Below are 27,990 nucleotides of genomic sequence, written 5' to 3' on the forward strand. Positions count from 1 at the left end.
TGTTTTTGTTTAAAATGAAAAGTTTATTTGCTGAGTACACCAAATAGGATGCAAGCACTGTCATGACAAATATACAGAAATATGCAGATCAACATAAAACAGTAATTTAGTTTAAATGAAGGGAACTCTCTTTAAATGTTATGACAACATACTCCCAAGAAGAACCTTTTCTTCAGTTAAGTTAATTATACATTTCAATAAAATAAAGGATAATGGATTAGTGGAAGTTAGCTTGTGAATTTTTCTTAAAAATAAAACTCCAACTCTATTAATCCATGCCAGTTAAACACTATAACTAAAATTTCCAAATAAGCGCAAAAGGAGATGAAGCAGTTAGTTACCTTTTTTGCTTGAACAGTCCAGAGGAAAATGGTTACTATAAATACAGCAGGCAAACTGTTAGACTGACCTATCTAGAACATAGTGTACTAAATTTCAGTCTCAAACTGTGCTAAATGCTCATCATTAGTATGGCACATTTGGTCCATGATGTGGTTTAATGCCAAGACAGATCCCAATTTGTTACAGAAACACATAGATTACTGTTGCTTTTTGTTTTTAAATACATATATTTTAAAAAGCCAGGTATACTTCCACATACAAAGGCAGGTTTCCCAGGAGAAATTTATAGGAAGTAGTCTGGGGTGCGCCGTGTAACATGAGGCTCGCCACGACGAGGCGCTGGGTCAAATTGAAGGCTGTAAATGGCAAAAAAGGAAGCAAATAAAGGATTTGACTTTGCAAAGCAAACAAATGAATAAAGAACAAGACACTGTAGTAGAAACAGCAGTCTGCTTTCCCACTATGACTACATCACTTATGACTGGAATGTCCATGGGCAAATCACTGTAGATGCTCCCATCCCAACTAACGCTTCATAGGGCAATGGTGAAAATTTTAAGAAGACAGAATGTCTGGTTTGGTGCCTGGCATAACAATTTCTAAATATTATTATTATTTAAAAGCTTAAATAATTAAAGATCAAATAATATTAAGCTTAAATAAACAATAATTGCTTAATATTATTTAATAATAGTATCACTTTTTTTTTTTTGAGGCGGAGTCTTGCTCTGTCGCCCAGGCTGGAGTGCAGTGGCACGATCTTGGCTCATTGTAAGCTCCGCCTCCCGGGTTCACACCATTCTCCTGCCTCAGCCTCCCGAGTAGCTGGGACTACAGGAGCCCACTACTATGCCCGGCTAATTTTGTTTTTATATATTTTTTTTAGTAGAGACGGGGTTTCACCGTATTAGCCAGGATGGTCTTGATCTCCTCACCTCATGATCCACCCGCCTCGGCCTCCCAAAGTGCTGGGATTACAGGCGTGAGCTACCGCGCCAGGCCTAATATCACTATTTTCTTGAGTGTTTCTGGCTAGTGGATTTTTCCAATTATTTTTGTGCCTCTATTGAGATGATCATGTGTTTTTTAATCCCTTAATATTAATATGGTTTATTATATTGATTTTCATGTTTTGAACCAACTTAGCATTCCTGGGATAAATCCCACTTGCTCACGGTGTATAATCTTTTTACATATTGCTAGATCCAGGTTGCTGGTACGTATGTTGAAAAATTTTGTATCTGTATTCGTTAACAAATGCTGGTCTGTGTTTTTTTACCTTTGTCTACTTTTGGTATCAAGGATAATAATGCAGGTATGACTGAATGGCATAGTCCTCCTCTTCTGTTTTTTGGAAGTGTTTGTGAAGGATTGGCATTAACTCCTTTTTATTTTTGAGACAGGGTCTCACTCTGTTGCCCAGGCTGGAGTGCAGTGGTATGATCATGGCTCACTGCAGCCTCAACCTCCCTGGGCTCAGGTGATCCTCGCACTTCAGCTTCCTGAGTAGCTGAGACTATAGGCTGAGCCACCACACCAGGTTAATTTTTGTATTCTTTGTAGATATAGGGTTTTACCATGTTACCTAGGCTGATCTTGAATCCTGGGCTCAATCTGCCTGCCTTGGCTTCCCAAAGTGCTAGGATTACTGGTTAGAGCCACTGCACCTGCCCAATTCCTTTTTTTAAACATTTGGTGGACTTCATCAGTGAAGCCAATTGAGCCTGGCCTTTTATTTGTGGGGAGTTTTAACTTTTTCACTCATTTATTTATATTCTTTTAAATTAAATAAGGACAAGGTCCTGCTATGTTGTCCAGGCTGGTCTCAAACTCCTAGTCTCAAGCAATCCTCTCAGCTTGGCCTCTCAAAGCTGGGATTTACAGGTGTGAGCCACCATGCTGGCTCAATATTTTCACATTTGAAAGATCATTCAGATTTCATATTTCTTGAGTCAGTTTCAGTAGTTTCTTTTTAGGAATTAGTACATTTTATCAAAGTTACTGAATTTGCTGGCATATAGTTATTTATTGTATTCCCTTATAATCCTTTTTATTTCAGTAAGGTCTCTAGTGATTTGGTAATGTTGAGTCTTTACTCCTTTTTTTCTTGGCCAGTCTAGTTAAGGCTTTTCAAAGCATCAACTTTGGGTTTTGTTGATTTTTCTCTAATGATTTTCTACTGTTTATTTCTACTCTAAAACTTGTTTCATAAGCTTACATCAGGTTTAGTTTACTCTGCTTTTTCTAGGTCCTCAAGTATAAAGATAGGTTACTCAATAAAGATAGGTTACTGATTTCAAATTCTCTTGTTTTTTTGTTTTTTTCTTTCTGAGACAGGGTCTTGCTCTGTTGCCCAGGCTGTAGTGTAGTGCTGTGATCACAGCTCATTGCAGCCTTGATCAACTGGGCTCAAGTGATCCTCCACCTCAGCCTCCCATACAGCTGAGACTACAGGTGCTTGGCACCACACCTGGCTAATTTTTAAATTTTTTTGCAAAGACGGGGTCTCCCTATGTTGCCCAGGCTGGCCTCAAGTGATCCTCCTACTTTGGCTTCCCAAAGTGTTGGGATTACTTGCGTGAGCCACAGCATCCAGCCATGTTAATGATTTCTAATTTCATTTCCTTGTGTTGGAGAATATACTTTCTAAGAATCCAATCTTCTTAAATTGCCTGAGGCATGTTTTATAGTCTAGCATATGACTATGTTTCATGTTTACTTGAGAGGAATGTATTCTGCTGTTGTTGGGTGTTGTTTTATAGACATGAGGTATAGAGTCAGTTTACAGTGTTGCTCAAGTGTTCTACTGCCTTCATCTCCTGCCTAGTTGTTCTATCCAAGAGAAACGGTTTCTGTTGTTTAGTTTTTTCTTGTGTAGAGGTCACACTTCCTTGTTCTTTCCATGTCTTATAATCTGTGGTTGAAAAATTGGACATTATAGATAACATATTGCAGTAACTCTGGAATTCATGTCCTTGGGGACTGATCTTGTCTTTTTGGTGGTTTATTATTTTTGTTTAGTGACTTGGCTGAACTAACTGTAAAGTTGGCTTCCCCCATAGTGTGCAGCCCCTGTGGCCCTGCTCAGATGTTTTCACTTTTTTTTTTTTGAGTTTCGCTTTTGTTGCCCAGGCTGGAGTGCAATGGCGTGATCTCCGCCGCCTCCCAGGTTCAAGCGATTCTCCTGCCTCAGCCTCCCGAGTAGCTGGGATTACAGGCACGCACCACCACGCCCAGCTAATTTTGTATTTTTAATAGATACTGGGTTTCTCCATGTTAGTCAGGCTGGTCTTGAACTCCCGACCTCAGGTGATCCGCCCACCTCGGCCTCCCAAAGTGCTGGGATTATAGGCATGTGCCTGGCCGTTTTTACTTCTTTTAATCTTTCACAGCCTGGCTACTGAGGGGCTGTCTCTGGGTAGGCATAAGCCACTTACTGATCAAAGATTGTACTTAAGTCCCCTTGGCCAGTTAGATCTTAAAGCTCACCCTAATGACCACAGGAAATGTTATGTGACTTGCAGATTGCTATCAAAGCTGAAGGAGTTTATATTTTGGCTTCCCATTCAGCCAGGGACTAATAGTTGGATCTTCATTCTGCACTCAGTCCAGAGAGGGTATAACCTTGGGCATGCACATATTCTGCCCCACTGTCAGGGATGAGTGTGATTTTATTTTAAAGCCTGACTTCCTAGGAGGTGTTCCTCGGTCAGAGTAATTCAATGTTCAGTCAATGATCAGAGGTTGTGTTTAAGACTCACGTACCTCCTGGCTAACACAGTGAAACCCTGTCTCTACTAAAAATACAAAAAATTAGCCGGGCATGGTGGTGGGCGCCTGTAGTCCCAGCTACTCGGGAGGCTGAGGCAGGAGCATGGCATGAACCCGGGAGGCGGAGCTTGCAGTGAGCCGAGATTGCGCCACTGCACTCCAGCCTGGGCAACAGAGCGAGACTCCGTCTCAAAAAAACAAAACAAAACAAAACAAAACAAAACAAGCCTCACGTACCAGTGACGGTTACACCATTTGTTGATCAATCTACTTATCCGTTTCCTGGGGCTGCCGTAGCAAATTACCAAACTGCACAGCTTATACAACAGGGATTTATCGTCTCAGAGTTCTGGAGGCTACAAGTCTGAAACCAAGATGCTGGGAGGACCACGCTCTCTCTGAAGGCTCTAGGAAAAATCCTTCCTAGCCTCTCCCTAGCTTCTGATGGCTCTGGCAATCCTTGGCTGGTAGATGCATCATTCGAATCTCTGGCTTCACACATCATTCTCCCCTGTGTGTGTTTCTTTTCCTCTTTACTAAAATCCCATTCGAATTGGATTGAGGCCCACCTAATCCAGTACAATCTCATCTTTAATAATTATATCTGCAAAGATCCTATTTCCAAATAACATCACATTTTGAGGTTCTGAGTGGACATGAATTTTGTGTGTGTGGGGGGGGGGGGGAGACACTATTCAACTCAGTACAATCTATGTGTGGCTTGAAAATATTATCTGAATACCCCACATCCTACTCTGACTGCTCCTGAGTGGGTACGGCTAGTGCATGTGCACAGCCTTCTTGTCCCCCCAGGGCTGACTATGATCCCAGAAGGGCTCTTCTTGGCTTTTTCCCTGGTGCTATTTGTTGAACAACATGTTGCTCTACTCTTTGGTATGTTGCTCCTAGTATCATGGGAGCTATTACAGCCCTCTTAATTAGTCTCCACCATGACATCCACTGCTTTCCACAAAGCACTCAGATTTGGAATTCTCCATCACTTAAGTAAGATAAGTCCTCGGAGGCAGAGCTGAGGAACTTCTGTGACCTGCCTTTCCTCCTGAGCAGAACTTCTATGCCAGTGCGGGCTTGGTGATACCACCTAGTTTATGAGCAGGTGCTGGGGTAACAGCATTGGGAAACCTAGCATTCTCATCTGCCATGCATGCCTGGAGCAGAGCTCCTGCCCCAGGAGCTGAGGCAGGGAAGGGGGCCTCTGACTGCTTGACTGCGTCTACCAGGAGTAGAGCTTCTGTAACTCCAGACTAGGAGAGGTGAGATATGCTGGCATCTGATCTCTGGGAGTGAAACCACAGCCCCAGCCCTGGGAGCTGGTGAAGAGGGGGAATCCCTTAGCCTCCTGACTATACCAACCCAGAGTAGAGCGCCTGTAGTCGTTTCTCTGAGAGGGATCTGGGAGGAGTTGAAGGGGGCAAGTCATAGCTCAAATGCCACAGACTACGGCTATTATTACTGAGATTTAGTAGGTTTTCTTGAATTAACTGTTTCTCCACCTGCTGTATGCTCTTAGGACAATTTCCAAAAGCTTTGAAAAATTATTTTTTAAAAATAATGTTCTCCAGCTAATGGTTGTTTTTGCTGGGGAGGGGCTTTGCTATACTCCTCATCCAATTTCAGAAACAGTAATCTTCTACTTCTATTTTTAACATTTCAAATTTTCCTTCTGAAAGTAAGTATATACAATTAAAATTTACAGTTACTCACAAGGAATATTTTAAAGTGTCATCTAATTCCATGATAGCAGCCTGGTTCCCACAACGATAACAGTAATTGGGTGCACTGAAAATGGTAACCACATTCCGATCATGACACCAATTGTATCCCTGCAGGATAAGAACAAATTCATTATTTCATTATAATATTATGATTTTGACACAGATACATTTAAAAAAAACTAAACTCAAAAACTACAGGTACTCTCTGTGGAAATGTAGTCGTCTGTTACTATATAAGGTCTCCATCTTTAATAGTTTGTGTACCTGTACAGAATACTGTGCAATTCGTGGGCCTAGGATTCTGTTAAATGCAGCTCGCTAATTGTTGTTTTGCCTTATCTATGCTTGAAATCTTGGCAAGGATGTGTACTGAATTTCTCCCACAATCATAATTAATTTCTCAATTTCCCTCATGAATTATGCCAATTTTTCTTTATATATTTTGAAGATATTACTAGGTAAATACAAATTTAGAATACTTTCTTCCTAGAGAACTGGGCCAGTTTTCATCAATAATCTCTTTATTTCTAATAATACCTTTTATTAGAGCCTATCTCATTCATATTAGCTATAGTTGTTGCCCAGGCTGGAGTGCAATGGTGCAATCTAGACTCACTGCAACCTCCAACTCCGGGGTTCAAGCAATTCTCCTGCCTCATCCCCCTGAGTAGCTGGGACTACAGGCGCGTGCCACCACACCAGGTTAATTTTTTGTATTTTAGTAGAGACAGGAGCTCACCATGTTGCCCAGGCTGGTCTCCAATTCCTGAGCTCCAGCAATCCGCTTGCCTCAGCCTCCCAAAGTGCTGGGAATACAGGCACAAGCCACTGCGCCAGCTTATTAGCTATATTTTTGAGATTTTGATTAACTACTTGATATACCAATATACCATTTTCCAACTTTTACCTGTAGTTTGTGGTGTCTTTTTTTTTTTTTTTCCTCTTTTTTTTTGAGACAAGGTCTCACTCTTTTGCCCAGGCTGGAGTGCAGTGGTACGATCATAGCTCACTGTAGCCTCAACCTCCTGGCCTCAAGTGACCCTCTCACCTCAGCCTCCCAAGTAGCTGAGACAACAGACATATGCCACCATGCCCAGCTAACTTTTTGACTTTTTTTTTTATTTTTTTTTATAGAGATGAGGTCTCACTATGTTGCCCAGGCTGGTCTGAAACTCCAGGACTCAAGAGATCCTCCCACCTCGGCCTCCCAAAGTGCTGGGATTATAGGCATGAGCCACTTGGTCTAGCCAGTCATTTACGTTTTAGGTACATCCCAAGTAACAGCTAAATTTTGATTATTTATCCAATCTAAGAGTCTCTTTCAGGCTAAAATTTTAGTCTATTTCTTATAATCACTGATATAATTAAATTTATTTTTACTATATAAATTTGTGTTTTTTATCATGCTCCCTTGTTTCTACTGGGCTGGTGAAGTTTTCTCTAACATCTTGAAGCTACTCCCTACTGGTCTGGAGGGATTATGTTGTTTATAGTCCCTTAGTAGTTGTAAAACAGTTAATATTATAGTGGAGAAATCTGGCAGACATCATCTTAGTTGCCACCACCAGCATTGAGACAAGCAGATTTTAGGACCACTTGATACAATGCACGGAGGAGGACACACCATCTTTCTATGGCATGACTGCTAAAAATGCATACGTTGAAACCCTAACTGCAAGGAAAACATCAGTCAAACCCCAACTGAGGGATATTTCTGTAAGATAAAATGCTCCTACTCTTCCAAAATGTCAAGAATGTGGAAAATAATGAAAATTGGAGGATTTCCACATCAAAGTAGAATGAACACAACCTAATCTTTGGATTAGATTATGCACATACAGTAAGAAAAAAAAATTAAATTTTGCTATAAAAGACATTAGTGAGACAATTAGCAAAATTTGAATAAAATGTTCATATTAAATAATAGTACTATATGAACACAAATTTCCCAACTGTGATAACTATACGGTGGTTATGTGACAGTGTGTCCTTAATTTTACAAAATACACATAGAAAGTTGGTAGTAAAGGAGTATCTGTCTGCAACAGATATTCAAATGGTTCAGAAGAAAGTGTGGGGGGTGAAGAGGAAGAGAGACACAAAATGATAAAGCAAATATAGTAAAACATTTACAGTCAGGAATTTGAATGAAGCATACAGGGAATTTTGGGGTACTATTTTTGTAACTGTTTTCTAAGTCTCAATTTCAAAAATGAGTTATAATTCTGCTCTGGTCTACTAGTGCTTTCCCTACTTGCTAAAACCAGCAAGTTTTTCCTCTTTTCACCTAGGTAATAAACGGTGAGGAATGTTTCTTAGTTAAGTCATAATGCCTTATTACAGAAGTATATACTAATCTGAAATAAAGATCATTCTGTCAGGAAGGTGCATACCTCCATTACAAGCTGGTGGGCACGAGAAACCAGTGTGAGACCATTGGCATGGTTAAAGGTTTCAGAAATGTCTTGTCCAAATGTGTAGCCAGCACCACGTGGTGAAATACCCCATCCACCACGATCATCTGGATCTGACCATAATAGATCACACATTGGGCCCTAGCCAAGAAAAATAAGTACATGTTACAAATTATTATCAGTCATACTTTATCGTCCTCAAAATATGGTTATATTTTCTTTTCCTGTCTTCTTGTTTTTTAAATTAAGTTTACCTCATGTGGAACTTCCTGTAAACGATCCAGGGCTCTTATATGATCCAGTGTGTCTATGGATGGAGAGAGGCCACCATGGAGGCAGAATATCTGTTTATGAATTAACAAAAGAGAATGTATTTGTTTTACTAACTGCTAACAGTTAACAAAGAGTAAATAATGGTTAAAAGTGTCAGTTCAAATAGTGCCAACATTTAAACATATTTTGCCCACCTTTTTTTCTTCTTTACCCCTTCTCTGGTCAATGGTATCCCCATCCTTGGGGACCCACCATTAAATTTCTTTTTTTTTTTTTTTCCCCTCCCTCCCTTCCTTTTCTCTGGTCAATGGTATCCCCATCCTTGGGACCTACCATTAAATTTCTTTCTTTTTTTTCTCCCTCCCCCCTTCCCTCCTTTCTTTTCTTTCTGTAGAGATGGAGTCTTGCTGTGCTACTGAGGATGGAGTGCACAGTGGCTATTCACAGGCATGATCACTGTGCAATGCAGCCATGAACTCCTGGGCCCAAGCAATCCTCCCACCTCAGCCTCCTGAGAAGCTAGGATTATAGGTGCATGCCACTGTACCCAGCTGTCATTACAGCTTCTGTTGGCTATTGCTGATATATACAATTTTTTGTTTCTCTTACAGCAAACACTCTAATTCCTGTTACCGGCTACAATAAATTTTCAGTTCCTTTCATATTTTCTAAGAACATAATCAAGTCATTTGCAAAAATATTTTTGTTTTTTCTTCTCAATGTTTATACCTTTTAATTCTTTTTATTGCTTAGTGCATTGGCCAGGACTTCTAAAATAAAATGGAATAATACAAATGTTTTCTGTTTTATTTTTTGTAAGCTACCTAGTTTCAAGTCAATGCTCTAGGTATTCTGAATCGGAGAGAATAATACAAGTTTTAACAAGCATTTTCTTTCTGATTTTGATTTTTTTTTTTTTTGAGACGGAGTTTCGCTCTTGTTGCCCAGTGCAATGGTGTGATCTCAGCTCACCGCAACCTCCACCTTCCAAGTTGAAGCAATTCTCCTGCCTGAGCCTCCTGACTAGCTGGGTTTACAGGCATGTGCCACCATGCCTGGCTAATTTTCTATTTTTAGTAGAGACGGCGTTTCTCCATGTTGGCCAGGCTGGTCTTGAACTCCCAACCTCAGGTGATCCGCCCATCTTGGCCTCCCAAAGTGCTGGGATTACAGGCATGAGCCACCTCACCCGGCCTGATGAGAAGGTTTCTAATGTTTAGCTGATAGTATAACCAGCGTTTCTTTATCCACTTAATATTATTATTTTATAAAACAACTGAGTTTTGAATCATAAATATAGGAATTTTTTTTCCAAATGATTTTGGTCTGATTTTATTTTTCTGTGCGTGCCACGTCTGGTTTGGCATTGAGGTTATACTAGGCATACAGTGTGAGTTTTGAACTCTCCATCTTTTCCCAAGTTCTAGAACACAAATTATATGTTCCTTAAGGGTTTGGTAGAATTAGCCTATAAAACTATTTATATCTGGTTGCTATTGGTAGTTTACTTATATTGGACGAATTTCTGCAAGCCAATTTTAATAACTGGTATTTTACTATAGTAAGCTTCATTCAGCTTTTCAAATTTAGTGCACTAAAGCTGCACCTGTTCTTGTGATACATGAGCTCCTGCACAGTTATAATTATGCCTTATTTCACTCCTAGTGTTTTATGTGCCTTCCACCTTTTCTTCTAGATCACTTTTGTTCACTATTATTTCTTTCCTAGTAACTTTTCAGAAAGAGAGGAAGGAAGGAGGAAGGGAAAAATATAAAAAAGCTCTACTAACACACCCATTTTAAAAACTAGATACTTCATTAAAACTGATAGGCTGTCTTTTGAAAATCATTCTGTCCAGCAATTTTATTATTAACGAAGACTATGTTGCTTCAAAACAATTAAAAACAATCTTAATTAAAATTTAACATCTTTTAAATTCACATTTTCTTTTAGCAAGTCCAGGCAAAGTATTGTCCTTTCAAATTAATCATGGCAGTGTCCAAAATCATGGCTGGGAAAAAAGACTGTCAGGATTACACAGAGAAAGTTATAACCAAATTATACTCCCACAAGCAGTATAAGAGAGAATTTATTACATTCTTGACAACTCTGGGCTTTTATAATTTAAGAATTATGGAGTTTTATTGTATATTTTATATTTATTTCTTTTTTGAGATGGAGTCTCACTTTGTCACCCAAGCTGGAGTGCCGTGATACAATCTCGGCTCACTGCAACCTCTGTCTCTCTCAGGTTCAAGTGATTCTCCTGCCTCAGCCTCTCAAGTAGCTGGGACTACAGGCATGCACTGCCATCTCTGGCTAATTTTTGTATTTTTAGTAGAGATGGGGTTTCACCATGTTGGCCAGGCTGGTCTCGAACTCCCTACCTCAGGTGATCCACCCACCTCAGCCTCCCAAAGTGCTGGGATTACAGGTATGAGCCACCTTGCCCGACCTTTGTTTTATATTTAAATTTAAATCAGTTCATGCTTACAGTGATTATCTCCAGAAATTGAAATAGGAAATTTGCATAATTTCTTCTTATACTTTTGAATGTTTCATGACATGTCTGCACTACTTGTTACAGCAAATGCAGAAATAGCATTTGCTTCTATTTTCTTTTTTTGTTCTCTGAGATGGGGTTTTGCTGTTGCCCAGGCTGGAGCACAGTGCTGTGATCACAGCTCACTGCAGCCTTAACTTCCCGGGCTGAAGAGATCCTCTCACCTCTAGCTTCCTGACTAGCTAGACCACAAGCATGCGCCACTGTGCCTAGCTAATTTTTAAATTTTTTTGTAGAGACAGGGTCTCACTACATTGCCCAGGCTGGTCTTGAACCCCTGAACTCAAGCAGTCCTCTTGCCTTGGCCTCCCAAAGTACTAGCCACTGTGCCCAGCCAAGCATTCACTTCTCAGGGAAGGTGCAATACACAACATAACATTTGCAATTACCATGAAAATAGAAATGAAAAGTTATTAATGGTAACCAGCAGACACTGTGTCTATATGCAGAGACAGTTTTAAATAACATCTTGCTTTACTAGTACTATACATCAGTGTCTTAAACATTTATTTATAATGTTTATCAATATCTTAAAAAGCACAGCATATTCTTTGGTCAAAAGATTTACATACATATCTAAGAACAACAGGAAAATTTGCTGGTCCAAATGTATGTGAAACTTACCCACTTCCCTGCTTTGAAATTTTAAGTATAAGGGAAGGAGGAGGAAAAGGCCAAGGAGATGCAGAAACACAGGTCATATGAATCTAGACCCTAGCTTACCAATAGTCAATCTTTGCCTTCATTTACCTCCTCCCAAGATGTAAGCACACACATACATACCTGTCCATCTACTAAAGCTGTAAGTGGAAGATAATCAAAGAGATCTGTAAAATATTTCCAAACGTTGGCATTCCCATACTTTCGCAGACATTCATCATAAAAGCCATATACTTGGGTAATTTGTCGGCTTTCATGATTTCCTCTCAATATTGTAATGCGTTCTGGATAACGCACCTGGAAGAAAAGGAGTAAAACCCATAGTAAAATCACATTTTTACTAGTGTCACGTGAAGTACATTAGTCTCTGACCCACTTTTATACATGGCGCTTTTGGCCACCAGTATATTAAATGTTAATTTCATTTTCAAAATAAAAAACTTGCTTATTCATAACCAGGTCTTACTGGTTAACATTTGACATGTTTATTATAATTATCCTTTTTCATCATGTTTTGACCACCCTCATCAGAACCTTTAACTAATACTTAAATTACTATAATAAACTTGTATCTGATACTTTGCTTCTATTATGTTCTTCATCATCAAATTATTATTACTTTTCTAAATCTTTCTAGAACACTATAACTTCTTACTGCTGAATGAGTAGTGAAAATCACAGGTTTGAAGCTGAGACAAACTCCTCTACAGATTAACTTCTTCCCTTTTCAATTTTTATTTCCCACAGGAAGATTGGATTTGCCAATAATAACACAAAAACAGGCCCCTGACAAAACTGGGCAAGATTTCAAATGTATTATTAGTTTCCTTTCTATTACAAAACAAAAACATAAGCGACTATTTAGTTAGGAATGTGTCTGATAAGAAATATGAAAAAGCATTGGATTCTGCAAATAAAGCAAAAAGCTGCAAGTATGTACTTCAATTCATACATAATAAGCATCCGTTACGTGTCTAATGTAAGTTTGGTGCTATGAAGCCAGATGCCAGGTCTACACAAGTACAGCCATGTGCTGGGCAGCGTTTTGTTAACAGATTACATGTACGATGTTGGCTGGAACAAGAGACTACACCATATAGCCTTCGTGTACAGTAGGCTATACCACCTAGGTCTGTGTAAGTTCTAAAGATGACAAAATCACCTAATGGCACATTTCTCAGAATGTATGACTGTAGTTAAGTGACCCATTAGTATGTAATATATTGCTTCTGCTGTTGAGGGACTAACCTCACTAAAGAGAGACGTAAAATAAGTAATAGAAGGCAATAAGCCACTTTTGCAGCATAAATAAGGGCTGGGAGAATAAGTTTCCTCATAGTAATTTAGAGCAGAAGGAATAAGGCTAAAATGGTTGAAGGTTACATGGAAGAAGTGAGACCTGAGCTGAGTCTTGGCAGAAAGGTAAGAAATCAGGGACAGAGTAACCTCGTGGGGGAAATCGAACATGGAAATAAAGAGTCCAGAGCACTGAATAAGAAGAAACTTTGATTTGAGCCAGAGTTTATGCTACCAACCGCTGGCAGGCAAAAATTCAGACTAGACTATAGAAGGCCAGGCAAGGAGTTTGAGTTTGATTCTATAGGCAACAGGCAATCAACAGGAAGTAACAATATAAAGGTGTTAAATAAGAGATTTCATCGGCCAGCATATGCCAGGTGGATTTAGGGGGGATCAGATCTTGGAGGCAGAAATATTAGTTACTAAGCTATTGCAACAATCGAATTGTGAAGTGATAAACTGTGTGAAAATAGAGAGACAGGAACAACAGACTTTTCAAAGCAAGGATTTAAAAAGACTTGTCTATTGGCTCAATATAACAGATAAGTGATAAAGTCAAATATGATTCCAAGACTTCAGCTATGGACTACTCGAGAGAATGATACATTTACCGGGAATACACAGAAGTTATCCTTTTCACCTCTCCTTTAAAAAGATGTAAAACCAATTATTATTTTAAGGGGCTATAAACTGAACAGACCATAAAACAGATGATATGCAATACGGTCATTCTTGCCTTTTGCCTGATTTAAATCTTGAAAAACAATTGAATTTCAATAATCATACCTTTAATGCTACAAGAAGAGTCACAGTCTCCACTGAATAATATCCTCTGTCTACATAGTCACCCATGAATAAGTAGTTTGTATCTGGTGATTTTCCACCAATTCTAAAGAGTTCCATAAGATCATGAAATTGACCATGCACATCTCCACAAACAGTAACAGGGCAACGAACCTCTTGCACATTTGATTCTTTTGTTAAAATTTCCTTTGCCTGTTAGAAAAGTGAAATCAACAATTACAAAGTTAAAACTATCATTTCTTATCTATTAAAAGAAAATTTGGGGAAAAAAAAACTTGAAATGTGCCTTATAAAAGCATATATGAAAACCAAACCACGAGATAACACTTCACTAGAAAGGCTATAATAAAAAAAAAACAGTTAATAAGTGTTGCAAACATGTGGATAAGTTGGAACCCTCATACACTGCTGGTGGAAATGCAAAATGGTGCAGCTGCTGTGGAAAACTGTCTGGCAGTTCCTCCAAAGTTAGACCTAAAATTACCATATAATCCAGCAGTTCCACTCCTAGGTATATATTCAAGAGAAATGAAATCTGGTTTATACATGTTCATGGCAGCATTATAACAGCCAAAAAGTAGAAACCACCAGATATTGATCAACCGATGAATGGACATAATATATTCATACAATGGAATAGTTATTCAGCCATGAAGAAATGAAGTACTGATACATGCTACAACTTTGAAGACATTATGGTAAGTGCAAGAAGTCAGTTACGAATGATCACATAATGTACAATTCCATTTACATGAAATGTCCAGAATAGGCAAATCTTCAAGGCAGAAGGTCTGTGTTTTAAAAAGAATAATCTTATTACTCACAAGTTTAAAAAGGTCAATGAAAGAAAAAAGTCACAAATTATGCAAATACTTGCGTAAACAAACATTCTTACACCAATTCATAGGCCAACCTTGAATTTCTTTATTCCAATTATTCTGTATTTATAGAATTAAGTTAGAATATACCATTAGGTGGCCCTGAAGTACAGAATTTATGCTTAAACACTGGCAAATGAAATGTTCTGACTAAATCGAAGTTCACTAATGGCTCATCGATCTGGCCCCTCTGCCTAATAGCAAAAGACCCCAGAATCAGGAAGAAAAATTTAAAAGCCTCTGAAGTAACAAAACAGACATCATAAAAATGTACCTAACCCACCAGAAGAGTCTCTCAGGCCTTACTCTGGGCCTACTGTTATCTACAAAATTCCAACAAGCTGTTTACTGAGTTTCCAGGTCCATGACAAATTAGAAACAGAAAACCAAGAAAGGTAAGAGATGAGAACTGGGACTAATACAGAATGCGAACCGAGAGGAAGAAACAACCGGATGGCTAGCATAGCTAAAACACAGGGCAGATGGGCGCGGTGGCTCATGCCTGTAATCCCAGCACTTTGGGAGGCCGACGGGGGAGGATAGCTTGAATACAGGAGTTTGAGACCAGGCTGGGCAACACAGCGAAACCTCTGGTCTCTATAAAAAATTTAAAAAATAGCTGGGCATGGTGGTGTGTGCCTATAGTCCCAGCTACTTAGGAGGGTGGGGTGGGGTGGGGTGGGAAGACTGCTTGAGCTGGGGAGTTCAAGGCTGCAGTGAGCCATGGTCGCACCACTTTGCAGTTAACCCTGGGTGAGAGTGAGACAAAAGAAAAAAAAGGCAACAACACAGCACAATAAAAGTCAAACAGGGCCGGGCGCGGTGGCTCACGCCTGTAATCCCAGCACTTTGGGAGGCCGAGGCAGGTGGATCACGAGGTCAGGAGATCGAGACCATCCTGGCTAACACAGTGAAACCCCATCTCTACTAAAAATACAAAAAATTAGCCCGGTGTGGTGGCGGGCACCTGTAGCCCCAGCTACTCGGGATGCTGAGGCAGGAGAATATGACATGAACCCGGGAGGCGAGCTTGCAGTGGGCCAAGATTGCGCCACTGCACTCCAGCCTGGGCGACAGAGCAAAACTCAGTCACAGAAAAAAAAAAAAAAAAAAGTCAAACAGGATGAAGCTTAAAGTAAAAGCAGATGACGGCTTAGACTGGTAGGAGAGAGCACGATTTTAGGGACAGACAATTCTCTGTCTCTTCAGTGATTTGATAATCTGAAGAGTATTTAAAAACATGGATTTTGAGTTTCACTGTTATGTTCCTGCTACTCTGCATTTTTGTCAACAGACTTTAACACTGAGTTGAGGGATACTCAACCTGCAGCGATTTTCAAAACACACAATAGTTTGTACACACACTGTATGAATCACAAAGTTACTCTAGCCCCAGATTACTTTATGCCAACTAGATGCACCCAGCCCAGACTCTTAATTTGAAGCAACTCTAAAGAGCAGGGACAATGGCAAGTTTTATTCTAACAAAAGTGTTCTCTCCAGTGTTCTAAAACATTTCTAAGGTATGATTCTGACTGCACCTCTAACCTCCCTTAATTTCTGCAAAATGCTCATGCTTGGTTCTCCAGCTTTTCTTTTGATTCTAGGCTACCATGTATTCTTCTACAAATGCCTTTTCTGCTTATAGCCTGGTAGGATTCCCAAGAGTTATGGACAATGTGGCCCATACTTTCTTCTCCTTGCCTGTAATTAATTAGAATGAGATTATATGCACTGAAGTCTTCCAGAAAACATGGGTTCTCTTCAGAGTTTTAATCTAATTGTGTAATCTTAAGGCCTTTATACCCTTCAGTTTCTTTTCCTGAGATCACAAATTAAATAGTAATTTTACCAGAAGCCAAGTTTATTCCACAAAACAGCTCCCAATACACCACAAACATTCTGCACACATTTTTTGCATATGAAGAACATGGCTGAGGATATTATATACAGAAACATAATCGTTGTCTGGGAGGTAGGAGGGCAGTGGACAGGGATGGTGGGTAGAGTGCACTTGCTTTCCTTCCTACCTTTCTGAGGTGCTTGCACAAATTTTTTTTGAGACAGGGTCTCGCTCTGCTGCCCAGGCTGGAGTGCAGTGGTGTGAACATGGCTCACTGCAGCCTCAAACTCCTGGGCTCCAGCAGTCCTCCCACTTCAGCCTCCCAAAGTGCTGAGATTACAGGTCTGAGCCACCGTGACTGGCCGATGCTCGAAATTTTAAAAAACAAATTCTGTATTACTTTTTCAAACGGAAAAAACCGGGCTTCTGAAACTTCAAAACAAATTCCCGATGGCAGTAATTAAAAAAACCACTACAGTGTTATATCCACACAATGGAATTTTATTCAGCCATAAAAAGGAACGAAGTCCAGATATATGCTACGATATGGAGGAATCTTGGAAATATTATGCTAAAAGAGAGAGGCCAAACACACAAGACATAACCCTGGAAATGAAATTCAAATCAAAAGTACACAGAAGAACCGACTGTGGGAATGCTGACAATGCTGCTGTTGGAGAGACTCCAAATATGCAGCCAGGAACTTAGCAACACGGAGAAACTTGGTGATATAAAGAAGTGAAAATGCAAACTTCTTGCATAAATGAGGAAAATGGTTTTGGAAGAAGTGATGCTAGCAAAAATCTCTTTCTGTATTTGTCAGGAAAGATTACTTTTACTTCGGCTCCTAAATAAATCAGACGAACAGTTCCTAGGACTTTATAGGTATATTTAAGATTATCTCTTGTATCTTACTAGCTTTTTTTTTTTTTTTTAAGACACGGTCTTAATCTTCTTGACAAATACAGGTATTTCATGACACTGAAAGCACAAAGGAAGCCGGGGGCAGTGGCTCACACCTGTAATCCCAGCACTTTGGAAGGCCGAGGCAGAAGGATCACTTGAGTCGAGGAGTTCAAGATCACCTTGGACAACATGAGGAGACCCTGTCTCTACAAAAAAATGAGAAAAAATAGCCAGGTGTGGTGGTGTACTCCTGTAGTCTCAGCTACTCAGGAGACTGAGGTGTGAAGATAGCTTGAGTCCAGGAGTACAAGGCTGCAGTGAGCTATGATCATGTTACTGTACTCCAGCCTAGGTGACAGTAAGATCCTGCCTTAAAAAAAAAAAAAAGCAGCTTTCTGGACCTGCCCAAGACATAGTCAATCAGTCTCTGGAATGGAGTCAAGGAACCTGAATTTCTTATTTCTTTCCCAAGTGATTCTTATGTGCACTTAAAGTTTAAGGAAAAGACAGACAATGAGATATATAAAAATGTTAAAACTTGCACAGTAAAAATTATATACACATATCACAAAGTAGAAAATAATATCTTAAACATTTTTAAATGGCTAACTTTTAATTTCAAAGAATTTATACAACCAAGAAAAGACAAAATACATTTTTTGTTTGTTTGTTTTTTGAGACGGAGTCCTGCTCTGTCGCCCAGGCTGGAGTGCAGTGGCGGGATCTCCATCTCAGCTCACTGCAACCTCCGCCTCCTGGATTCAAGTGATTCTCCTGCCTTAGCCTCCTGAGTAGCTGGGATTACAGGCGCGTGCCACCACACCCGGCTAATTTCTGTATTTTTAGTAGAGATGGGGTTTCACCATGTTGGCCAGACTGGTCTCAAAGCCCTGACCTCATGATCCGCCCGCCTCGGCCTCCTAAAGTGCTGAGATTACAGGCATAAGCTACCGTGCCCGGCTGACAAAATACAAACTTAAAACAAAAAAAGAATATGCCAACTCAACTGGAAAAATCCCTCACATTGCACACACTCCACAATTCTGATAAATCTAGCCTTGTTTTCTTCATGTATTTTGGTATTGCCATTTATTTTTAATAAGGTTCTCGTCCCTCAGAATTTGCTATGGAATAAAAATCTGTATAGTGAAGAATTAACCTCATCCGAGGAGAGGTCTGACCTTTGCCCCTGGAATTTCCTGCTTGGTAAAGAGTATCTCTGCCTGGGGGCTCTGACCTGCGGACCGTTAACAATGTGACTTATGATGCGGGCTTTGGGTGATCCCATTATCAGTTTGGTCTCTGGAGGACTGGACACTACAGATGTCAGCTCCTCTTGTACTCTGCCCTTATGAGTCTTTTCCCTTGGCTTACTTTAAATTGTATTCATTCCCTGTAATAAACCATAATCATGAGTATAACAGCTTTAAGTGAGTTCTGTGAGTCATTCCTGTGAATCACTGAACCTAAGAGTGGTTTTCAGAACCCACTGCACTTGTAATTGGTGCCAAAGGTGAGGCAGTCCTGGGGAGTGTTCCCTGTAATTTATAGTTCACTAAACTTTATTTTTTATTTGTCTGCTGTTCTGAAGGTACATCATGACTAAACTTTTGAAGATGGTGCCAGAGGTGAGAACAGTGTTAGGGACTGTGCCTTCTAACTCTTGCAAAATCCTTTTTAATTACAAAAGTAAACCACATTATAAGGAATTTGGAAGGTTTTCTATGACCACCCTATAAAAAAAAAAAGAGTCTCTTGAATTCAAGCCCATCACTGTCCCCATCTTCTGCTTTTTCTTGCCAGCAAGAATCACTGCCTGGTGTTCATTAATCGTGTCCCCTCTTCACAGCTGAATTTCTAGCACTTTGAACGGTCTGGTACATAGTGGTTCAACTAAAATCTGTTGAATGTACGGGATAAATACACAGTGGCAGCATTCTGTCAACCAATCCTCTCCTTTCTTCTTCACTGCCCACAGGAACAAGCGCCTCTTTTGCTACTCAAGCCAAGTCGAGAATACACTGAACCAATTCTGAGCGCTCATCATCCAGGACATAAATATCATGTGGAACTCTTTTAAAGGAAGATGAAACTTAATTACTTCCCTCTCTATAAAATGGGATTTTGAGCTGGGCGCGGTGGCTCACGCCTGCAATCCCAGCACTTTGGGAGGCTGAGGCGGACAGGTCACGAGGTCAGGAGATCAAGACCATCCTGGCTCACATGGTGAAACTCCATCTCTATTAAAAACACAAAAAATTAGCCGGGCGTGGTGGCGGGCGCCTGTAGTCCCAGCTACTTGGGAGGCTGGGGCAGGAGAATGGCGTGAACCCGGGAGGCGGAGCTTGCAGTGAACCGAGATGGCACCACTGCACTCCAGCTTGGATGACAGAGAGACTCCATCTCAAAAAAAAAAAAAAGGAATTTTGAGCAAAATTAAACTACAGCCTACACACTGTATCCTGCATATTAAAAAAAAATCCAATTATGCTAAAAAGTTAATTCAAATAAGCTTTTTTCTAAGATTGAATAGGTGAGAACACTTAAATTCACCACTGTATCCCAGTCTCAAAATAAAAACGATTGTCTTTGTATAAAATATTCACTTAATAGATCTCCAATGGAGTCTTGCACATTTTTGGTGTAACACGATGCTATTATAATGCAAGTCAGGAATCTCAGGTTGTACCTCAGGATTGTCTTTTAATTCATTTGATCACAAAAGTATCTCAGTCAAAAAACAGTTTATAAGGAATGATGATAAATATTTCTAAATTACAAAGGACACAACAGCAAGCCAGTTCTAAGCTTGAGTGCTTGAGCTCTCCCATTCTCTGGAAAGGAAACGGAATCTGTAATACACAGAACTCCTTCCCAGGGTTAAAACGATTTTTTTTTTTTTTTTTTTTGAGATGGAGTCTCCCTCTGTCGCCCACGCTGGAAGGCAGTGGTGCGATCTCGGCTCACTGCAAGCTCCGCCTCCTGGGTTCACGCCATCCTCCTGCCTCAGCCTCCCAAGTAGCTGGGCCTGCAGGCACCTGCCACCACGCCTGGCTAATTTTTTTTTTTGTATTTTTAGTGGAGACGGGGTTTCACCGTGTTAGCCAGGATGGTCTGGATCTCCTGACCGCATGATCCACCCGCCTCGGCCTCCCAAAGTGCTGGGATTACAGGCGGGAACCACCACGCCCGGCTGTTAATATGATTATTAATGAAATCTGGAGTTGAAAAGTAACGTACAGGAACTATTAGATCACATCTGGTCATTAAGGAAGAAAAGATGTCTTCATACAAGTTTCTTTAAACAATCTGGATTAGGTTTACATTTCATTACATTTACTTGAAGGAAATCAGTTCAAACCAATAAAAAATTTCTATTTAACACAGACTCAGATTTCTCATACAGATTACCTCTGTAATTTTTAATATCTTCTTCTTAGAAAAAACTACATTCAGAAAACAATCTAGGAAAATAAATTAAGCATTAATTCCATCTTCAATTTCTGGCATTTTCGTTTCTTTTTACCAAGGAAGGGTTTCATTCACCAAGTCTTTTATAACATTTGTACTGAAGAAAAAAGACTGAAGAAAAAATTTCTGCAAGATCTTCAAATAATAAAAGGCACACATGGCAAATAAAAGTAGAGAATGAAAAGAAATTTTACATTGCAAATATCTTCACTTTATCTACTTAGGTATACAATTTGACACGTCATATATAAAGTAGAGAAATGTAACAAAGTCCACTTTCCCGCCATAGCAATAGTTCATGCTAGTCTAGTTTGGTTTAATTTCTTTACCTGTCCACTAAGAGGCTTGCTTAGCAAGGAAACCAATGATTTGTTCAGTCACTAGAATTGGGTCTTGACCCTCTATTTCACTGTAATCATGCCATTCTTCGTTATAGTAAGAAAGGAGCTATTTTATCACCGCATTTTAGATTTTATCAATGGACCATCAAAGCTGGCACTAATTTTTGCTCGAGGGAAATTAAAAATGGAAGTACCGGTTAGGCATTTTGCCTGTCAAGACCACTATTTTTATTTTTTAAGCTGTAATCAATCACAGAAAGTAATTAAAAAAAATTTTTCTCAATTCACAAAAATCACTCATTTTTACCAGGATCTAATCTTCATTAAAATGGTTTTGGGCCGGGCGCGGTGGCTCACGCTTGTAATCCCAGCACTTTGGGAGGCCGAGGCAGGCGGATCACGAGGTCAAGTGATCGAGACGATGGTGAAACCCCGTCTCTACTAAAAATACAAAAAAATTAGCCGGGCGTGGTGGTGGGTGCCTGCAGTCCCAGCTACTCGGGGAGGCTGAGGCAGGAGAATGGCGTGAACCCGGGAGGCGGAGCTTGCAGTGAGCCGAGATTGCGCCACTGCACTCCAGCCTGGGCGACAGAGCGAGACTCTGTCTCAAAAAAAAAAAAAAAAAAAAATTTTTAAGCTCTTTGACCTGATAAATTTTATAACTGAAGAACCTTGGTGATGATTCTTTAGGTGGGGAGGGAAATTCAGCCAATGTGTGTGCTGGCAGATCTTTATTCTGATGATTATAAAATACCTATTGAGAAAAATGTCGAGGCTTGTGTAGAAGTGTAAATATGTAAATTTTATATTGAACTGATGGAAATGTTTCTGAGTCCTGGCATTAGCCTTGAGATAAGCAGAAATATCTTTAGGATATTACTTCATTCCTAATGTGAAATAGTATGCTTGTTCCTGAATGCCCAAAACCTTTTTTTTTTTTTTTTTTTGAGACAGTCTCGCTCTGTCGCCCAGGCTGGAGTGCAGTGGCGCAATCTCGGCTCACTGCAAGCTCCGCCTCCCGGGGTTCACGCCATTCTCCTGTCTCAGCCTCTCCGAGTAGCTGGGACTACAGGCGCCCGCCACCACACCCGGCTAATTTTTTTTGTATTTTTAGTAGAGACGGGGTTTCACCGTGGTCTCGATCTCCTGACCTCCTGATCCGCCCGCCTCGGCCTCCCAAAGTGCTGGGATTACAAGTGTGAGCCACCGCGCCCGGCCCAAAGAGCTTAAAATTTTTACTCTTTCTGAGACAACAGTTAAATATAGTTCTAGTCACAGAGTGTCCTGAGCAGTGCCAGCCTGGCTCTCTAGGCACACAATCTTCTAAAATAACTGCATACTGCTGATGCAGGAATGAATCACAGAAGCAATTTCTCTGCACACACAAGAGGAGTCAAATTCACAATTAGCTTCAAAAGCTGGATTGCTAATTTAAGTTAGTGTTAAGAGCTAGTCTTCTCAGAAGACATGCCTTGCTATTTTATGCAAACAGTTTTTCACTAGGCAGAAATTAACCTTGGAAGCGAGACACACCATACCATTCATACTCTTTATTTTTTGTAGTCATTCACCCACTGGCACTAGGATAGATTTTATTTTTGCTACTACCTCAAAATAGGCCTTTACTAGTACTACTCTGGTCTTGATTTCAGTGGACTCCTTCAGCTTTCTTTTTTTGGAGACGGAGTCTCGCTCTGTCGCCCAGGCTGGAACGCAGTGGCGATCTCGGCTCACTGCAACTTCCGCCTCCTGGGTTCAAGCGATTCTCCTGCCTCAGCCTCCGGAGTAGCTGGGACTACAGGCACAGACCACCACGCCCGGCTAATTTTTTGTATTTTAGTAGAGATAGGGTTTTACCATGTTGACCAGACTGGTCTCGAACTCCTGAGCTCAGGCAATCCGCCCACCTTGACCTCCCAAAGTGCTAGGATTACAGGGCTGAGCCACCATGCCCAGCCGACTCCTTCAGTTTTTAGGTAATCTGAATTAGAATGGAAATTTAAGGAAAAACCACCATCATACGATGTAACTTTCTATAGAATAGTATTTCCAATAGAATAAAAAAATGGTATTTTTAAAAAACTCAAAAATTGAATCACAAGGAATTAAATATAGCTTATATAATTAGGTTTGACTTTTTATTTTTCTCATATATTCTTTGTACATGCCTGCTACTCTTGCCCTAGAAAGGTAGGGCAAGTATTAAGCAGACCAAGTCAGGAGTAAAGATACTTCACAAAACTGCTATTAATTCCAGTACTGGCCGGGCGCGGTGGCTCACGCTTGTAATCCCAGCACTTTGGGAGGCTGAGGCGGGTGGATCACGAGGTCAGGAGATCGAGACCACGGTGAAACCCCGTCTCTACTAAAAATACAAAAAAATTAGCTGGGCGTGGTGGTGGGCGCCTGTAGTCCCAGCTACTCGGAGAGGCTGAGGCAGGAGAATGGCGTGAACCCTGGAGGCGGAGCTTGCAGTGAGCTGAGATTGCGCCACTGCACTCTAGCCTGGGTGACAGAGCAAGACTCCCATCTCAAAAAAAAAAAAAAAAAAAAAAAAAATTCCAGTACTGTGTGGTTCACAAAACAGGGACCACTACTTTTCAGGGTTCTATAGCCACTATATGAAAAAAAATCTCCTTTGAAGTACATTTACCACAGAAAAGGCATATTGGCACATTTATTTATTTTGCATTTCTTACAAAAGAAAATGGGTGACACTTAAGATTAAAACTTTCAGCCTTCCTTTATTTAAGATTCACTGAGTGCTTACTTCTCATTGGGACTTTACATGGACAGTTTTTTTTTTTTTTTTTTTTTTTGAGAAAATTGCACTCTGTCACCCAGGCTGGAGTGCAGTGGTATGATCACTGCTCACTGTAACCTCTCCCTCCTAGGGATTCTTGTGTCTCAGCCTCCCAAGTAGCCGGGAGTGCAACACTATGCCCAGCTAATTTTTGTATTTTTTTTTTTTTAGTAGAGGCAGGGTTTTGCCATGTTGGCCAGGCTTGTCTTGAACTCCTGGCCTCAAGTGATCTACCTGCATCGGCCTCTCAAAACGCTGGGATTACAGGCGTGAGCCACTGTGCCCGGCCAATGAATAGTATCTTAGCACTCACAACCAACCCAGGAGGATTGGTACACATTATCTCTGTCATAAGGAATCAGAGGTGCAGAAAAACTGACAGCTAGCAAGCTGTGAAGCAGGACTGGAACTCAAGACAGGATGAACGCTACACTTGTTAAGTATCAACAAGGAGGATGGGGTAGGGATATCAAACGGAACTAGAAACTAAGGTCAGAAAACATATATATACATACACACACAAACCACAAAGCTAGGTCATAGCTGCCAGAAGAGGGCTGCAAAAGATGAATGAATTTCACTAACAAATTCATGTTTTGTGGGTAAGTACAACTATTCAAAGAAAAAAAAATGGGCTGGGAGTGGTGGCTTACTCCTGTAATCCCTGCACTTTGGGAGGCCAAGGGGGAGGATCACTTGAGCCCGAGAGTTCGAGACCAGCCTGGGCAACATGGTGAGACCCCACACAAAAAAATAAAAAAATTATCCCGGTGTGGTGACACATGCCTGTGGTCCCAGCTACTTGAGAGGCTGAAGTGGGAGGGTCCCTTGGGCCCCAGAAGTCGAGGTTGCAGTGAGCGGTGATTGCCCCACTACACTCCAGTTTGACTAACACACCAAGACTGCGTCAAAAAAAAAAAAAAAAAGCTAGTAAGATACAAGAGATAATCTTAAATATACCTGTGTAGTCCTAGGAACTGTTAGTCTGATTTATTTAGGAGCCGAGGTAAAAATAATCTCTCTTGACAAATACAGAACGCTTCCTCAAGTGATCGTTGACACTCCGGTGTGATTATTTCAAAGTACAGCAGTCGTACAATATTCTTCTCTAGAAGTTCATCTTAAAATTATTAGAAAGTCAATAGGGGCTATGCACGAGGCTCGCGCCTGTAATCCCAGCACTTTGGAAGGCTGAGGGATCACTTGAGGCCAGGAGTTCTAGACCAGCCTGGCCAACATGGCAAAACCCCATCTCTACTAAAAATACAAAAATCAGCAGTGCATGGCTGCATGCACCTGTAATCCCAGTTACTCGGGAGGCTGAGGCAGGAGGATCCCTTGTACCCAGGAGGTGGAGGTTGCAGTGAACAGAGATGGCACCACTGCGCTCCAGTCCGGGCGACAGACTGAGCCTCTGTCTCAAAACAAAAATAAAACAAAAAAAGAAAGTCAATGGGAAAAACTGATTTAACTAACACTTTGCCCATAACTTCAAGTCTGTATTCTGATGCTCATAGTCAGGTTAACTGACTCAGCTCATTTCAAACCTGTACATTTCACTTCGCATTAGAGCTGGAGAGAGATGTTTAAGGCATACATTTTAAGACTCATGAAATTACAGGTTATCACAATAAAAATTAATGTCAGCTGAAGCCACAAGTAAGCAGTTTGTTTCAGAAAGAGAAAAATACCACTTGCTTGGCACTTCTATTTACAAAAATAAATCCTCCTGTGTTAACAAATAGTTACTTAATACACAAAGGCCCCGGCCAACATTACACCCGTTAAAAATACTATTGTAACTTAACACCATCTATTAGTGCTCCTTTTCTAAGTAAATTTCATGATTTTAAGAGTACCCTAAAATCAGACTAACAAAATCTTTCCTTCTCCAGTGCACTTCTGCCACATCATGACTTCTAAACATTATGGTTAAGAAAATTCTATAGATTACGGCTTAAAATAACATCGTTACTTCTTCATGGACTTCAAGTGAGAATTTTTAACATAAAAATACATGAAAATTATTTAGTCCACCTTTAAAGGATGAATGTGGACAACTCTAGACTTTAAAGATGGAGAGATCGAAATAACTCCAGGGGTTAAGAAAACAATGGATACAGAATTTACAAAGTGAAGATCACACACTCACGATGTGCAAGAACGAATTGATCACCCGCATGTTTTATTATTCTTTGGAAAAAAACTTTACATATATTAAAAACAAAATTAACTTTCTGCAAAGTGCTATCGTGCATGAAAACACACATCCCACTTATCATGTCCAGCAAACACTATTCCCAAACTTAAGACCAGCTCTCATTGCTGAAAATCAACACTTTACTTCCTAGAGCCACTCAACACAAAGACCAGTCACCATCTGTTTCCACCAAAGTCAACCTCTATTTTAAAAATCACAGTTGGCCATCACTCCTACCTCTCCGCAAACAAACGCTTGACACATTCAAGAATCAGTGATTTTTTTTTTTTTTTTTTTTTTTGAGACAAAGTCTCGCTCTGTCGCCCAGGCTGGAGTGCAGTGGCGCGATCTCGGCTCACTGCAACCAGCCTCCATCCACCTCCTGGGCTCAAGCGATCCTCCCGCCTCAGCCTCCCGAATAGCTGGGATTACAGGCACCCGCCGTCACGCCCTGCTAATTAAAAAATTTTTTGTGTGTGTGGAGACGGGGCCTCACTATGTTGCCCAGGCTGGTCTCTAATTCCTGGGCTCAAGCAATCCTCCCGCTTCAGTCTCCCGAGTAGCTGTGGCCACAGGCGTGAGCCACCACGCCCGGCTTGAGTTAGTGATTTCTGAGGTGCCTCGTTCACCTGACAAAAATTCTACATTTATTAGCAAGTTCATTAACATGCACGACATTCTGGTTAATTTTAGGTGCATGTTCAGAAACTGGTCTGAAAACAGTCCTTTTCGGACGCCGCTCTCGCTAGTCCACTCGGAAAATGCTAGAGTGACAGGAACTCCCCAGTGGAGCGCAGGCGACCCCGACCAACCTCCGGCTTGGCTCAGGGGGCTACGTTTCCCCGCCCATCCGCACCCGAGCCCCCACTCCCGGGATCTGGGCGGCCGGCCGGGGGCGTGAGGCGGAGGCAGAGGGAACAGGCGAGAGCAGCCCAACTCCCCGGGCCCTGAACCGCCGGGCCGGCCGCCTGGGTGGACGCCGGAGCCGGACCCACAGTCCAGCAAGCCCCCGGTGGGCCGCGCCGGGCCAGGGGCGGACGGAACCAGGGCGGGCAGGAAAGCGGCGGCCCGTCCCAGCCCCGCGCTCCCGCACTCGCCCCCGCGGCGCCCTCACCTTCTCGCACAGCGTCCGCACTTGGTTCTCGTTCAGCTGCTTACACTCGTTCAGCTGCTCGACCCACTGGTCCAGCTCCTTGGTGAACGCCTTGTCGTCCATGGCGGCCCGATCCCGATGCGGATCCCAAGCCCCGGCCCGGCCGCCGCCCTCCCCCCTCCTCACCCGCCCCCGGCCCCGGCCCGGGCGCCGCTCCCCTCTCCCTCCGCCGCCGTCGCCAGATCCCACAGGTGGAGGACCGAGCCCGGGAAGGTGGCCGCGGGCCCCGCGCCCCGCCCAAGACCAGCAGGCGGCTCCGACCGCACGGCCTGGTGGAGACCCCCGCCCGCCCTTCCTCGCCCGGCCGCGCGCCGCGGGAGTCGGTGAAGGACGCGGGGAGGTGCGGGGGAGCGCGGCGCGGGTCCTCGGCCTAGCTCTCGCCGGACGAAGGCCGCCTTCTGCCGCTTCAGGCCCGCCTCACGCCTACCAGCCTCTCCCGACTTATCTTTCCCCTTCTCTCGCTCTTTCTCTCCCCTCCCTCCGGGTTTCCGTCATCGCTCGGGCATTTCCGCCGGGAAAAGGCGAGCAGGCGG

The 27,990-nt window shown here is 41.6% G+C and overlaps 1 protein-coding gene across 1 annotated transcript; it reads right to left on the reverse strand.

Annotated features, from left to right (window-relative positions):
• Positions 1 to 27,941, reverse strand: PPP2CB (protein phosphatase 2 catalytic subunit beta). Its single transcript, XM_032143603.2, has 7 exons — positions 27,419 to 27,941; positions 13,845 to 14,054; positions 11,883 to 12,056; positions 8,518 to 8,607; positions 8,243 to 8,404; positions 5,839 to 5,957; positions 1 to 698 (listed from the first exon to the last, which is right to left on the reverse strand). The coding sequence occupies exons 1-7, from the start codon at positions 27,518 to 27,520 to the stop codon at positions 626 to 628; spliced, it is 930 nt and encodes a 309-aa protein (XP_031999494.1). The 5' UTR covers positions 27,521 to 27,941; the 3' UTR covers positions 1 to 625.
• Between the last annotated feature and the right edge of the window lie 49 nt (positions 27,942 to 27,990).

This window comes from Hylobates moloch, unplaced genomic scaffold, assembly GCF_009828535.3.
Source record: "Hylobates moloch isolate HMO894 unplaced genomic scaffold, HMol_V3 SCAFFOLD_22, whole genome shotgun sequence".
NCBI lineage: Eukaryota > Metazoa > Chordata > Mammalia > Primates > Hylobatidae > Hylobates > Hylobates moloch.

Bases quoted from the DNA above. Each gene is read 5' to 3' on its own strand.
- PPP2CB (XM_032143603.2), bottom strand. From the start codon at position 27,520: ATGGACGACAAGGCGTTCACCAAGGAGCTGGACCAGTGGGTCGAGCAG. The intron at 8,608-11,882 runs GTATGTATGTGT...ATTCATAAACAG, and splicing joins CAGCTTTAGTAGATGGACAG to ATATTCTGCCTCCATGGTGG. The intron at 699-5,838 runs GTGAGTAACTGT...TGCCATTTACAG, and splicing joins GACACTTTAAAATATTCCTT to CCTTCAATTTGACCCAGCGC.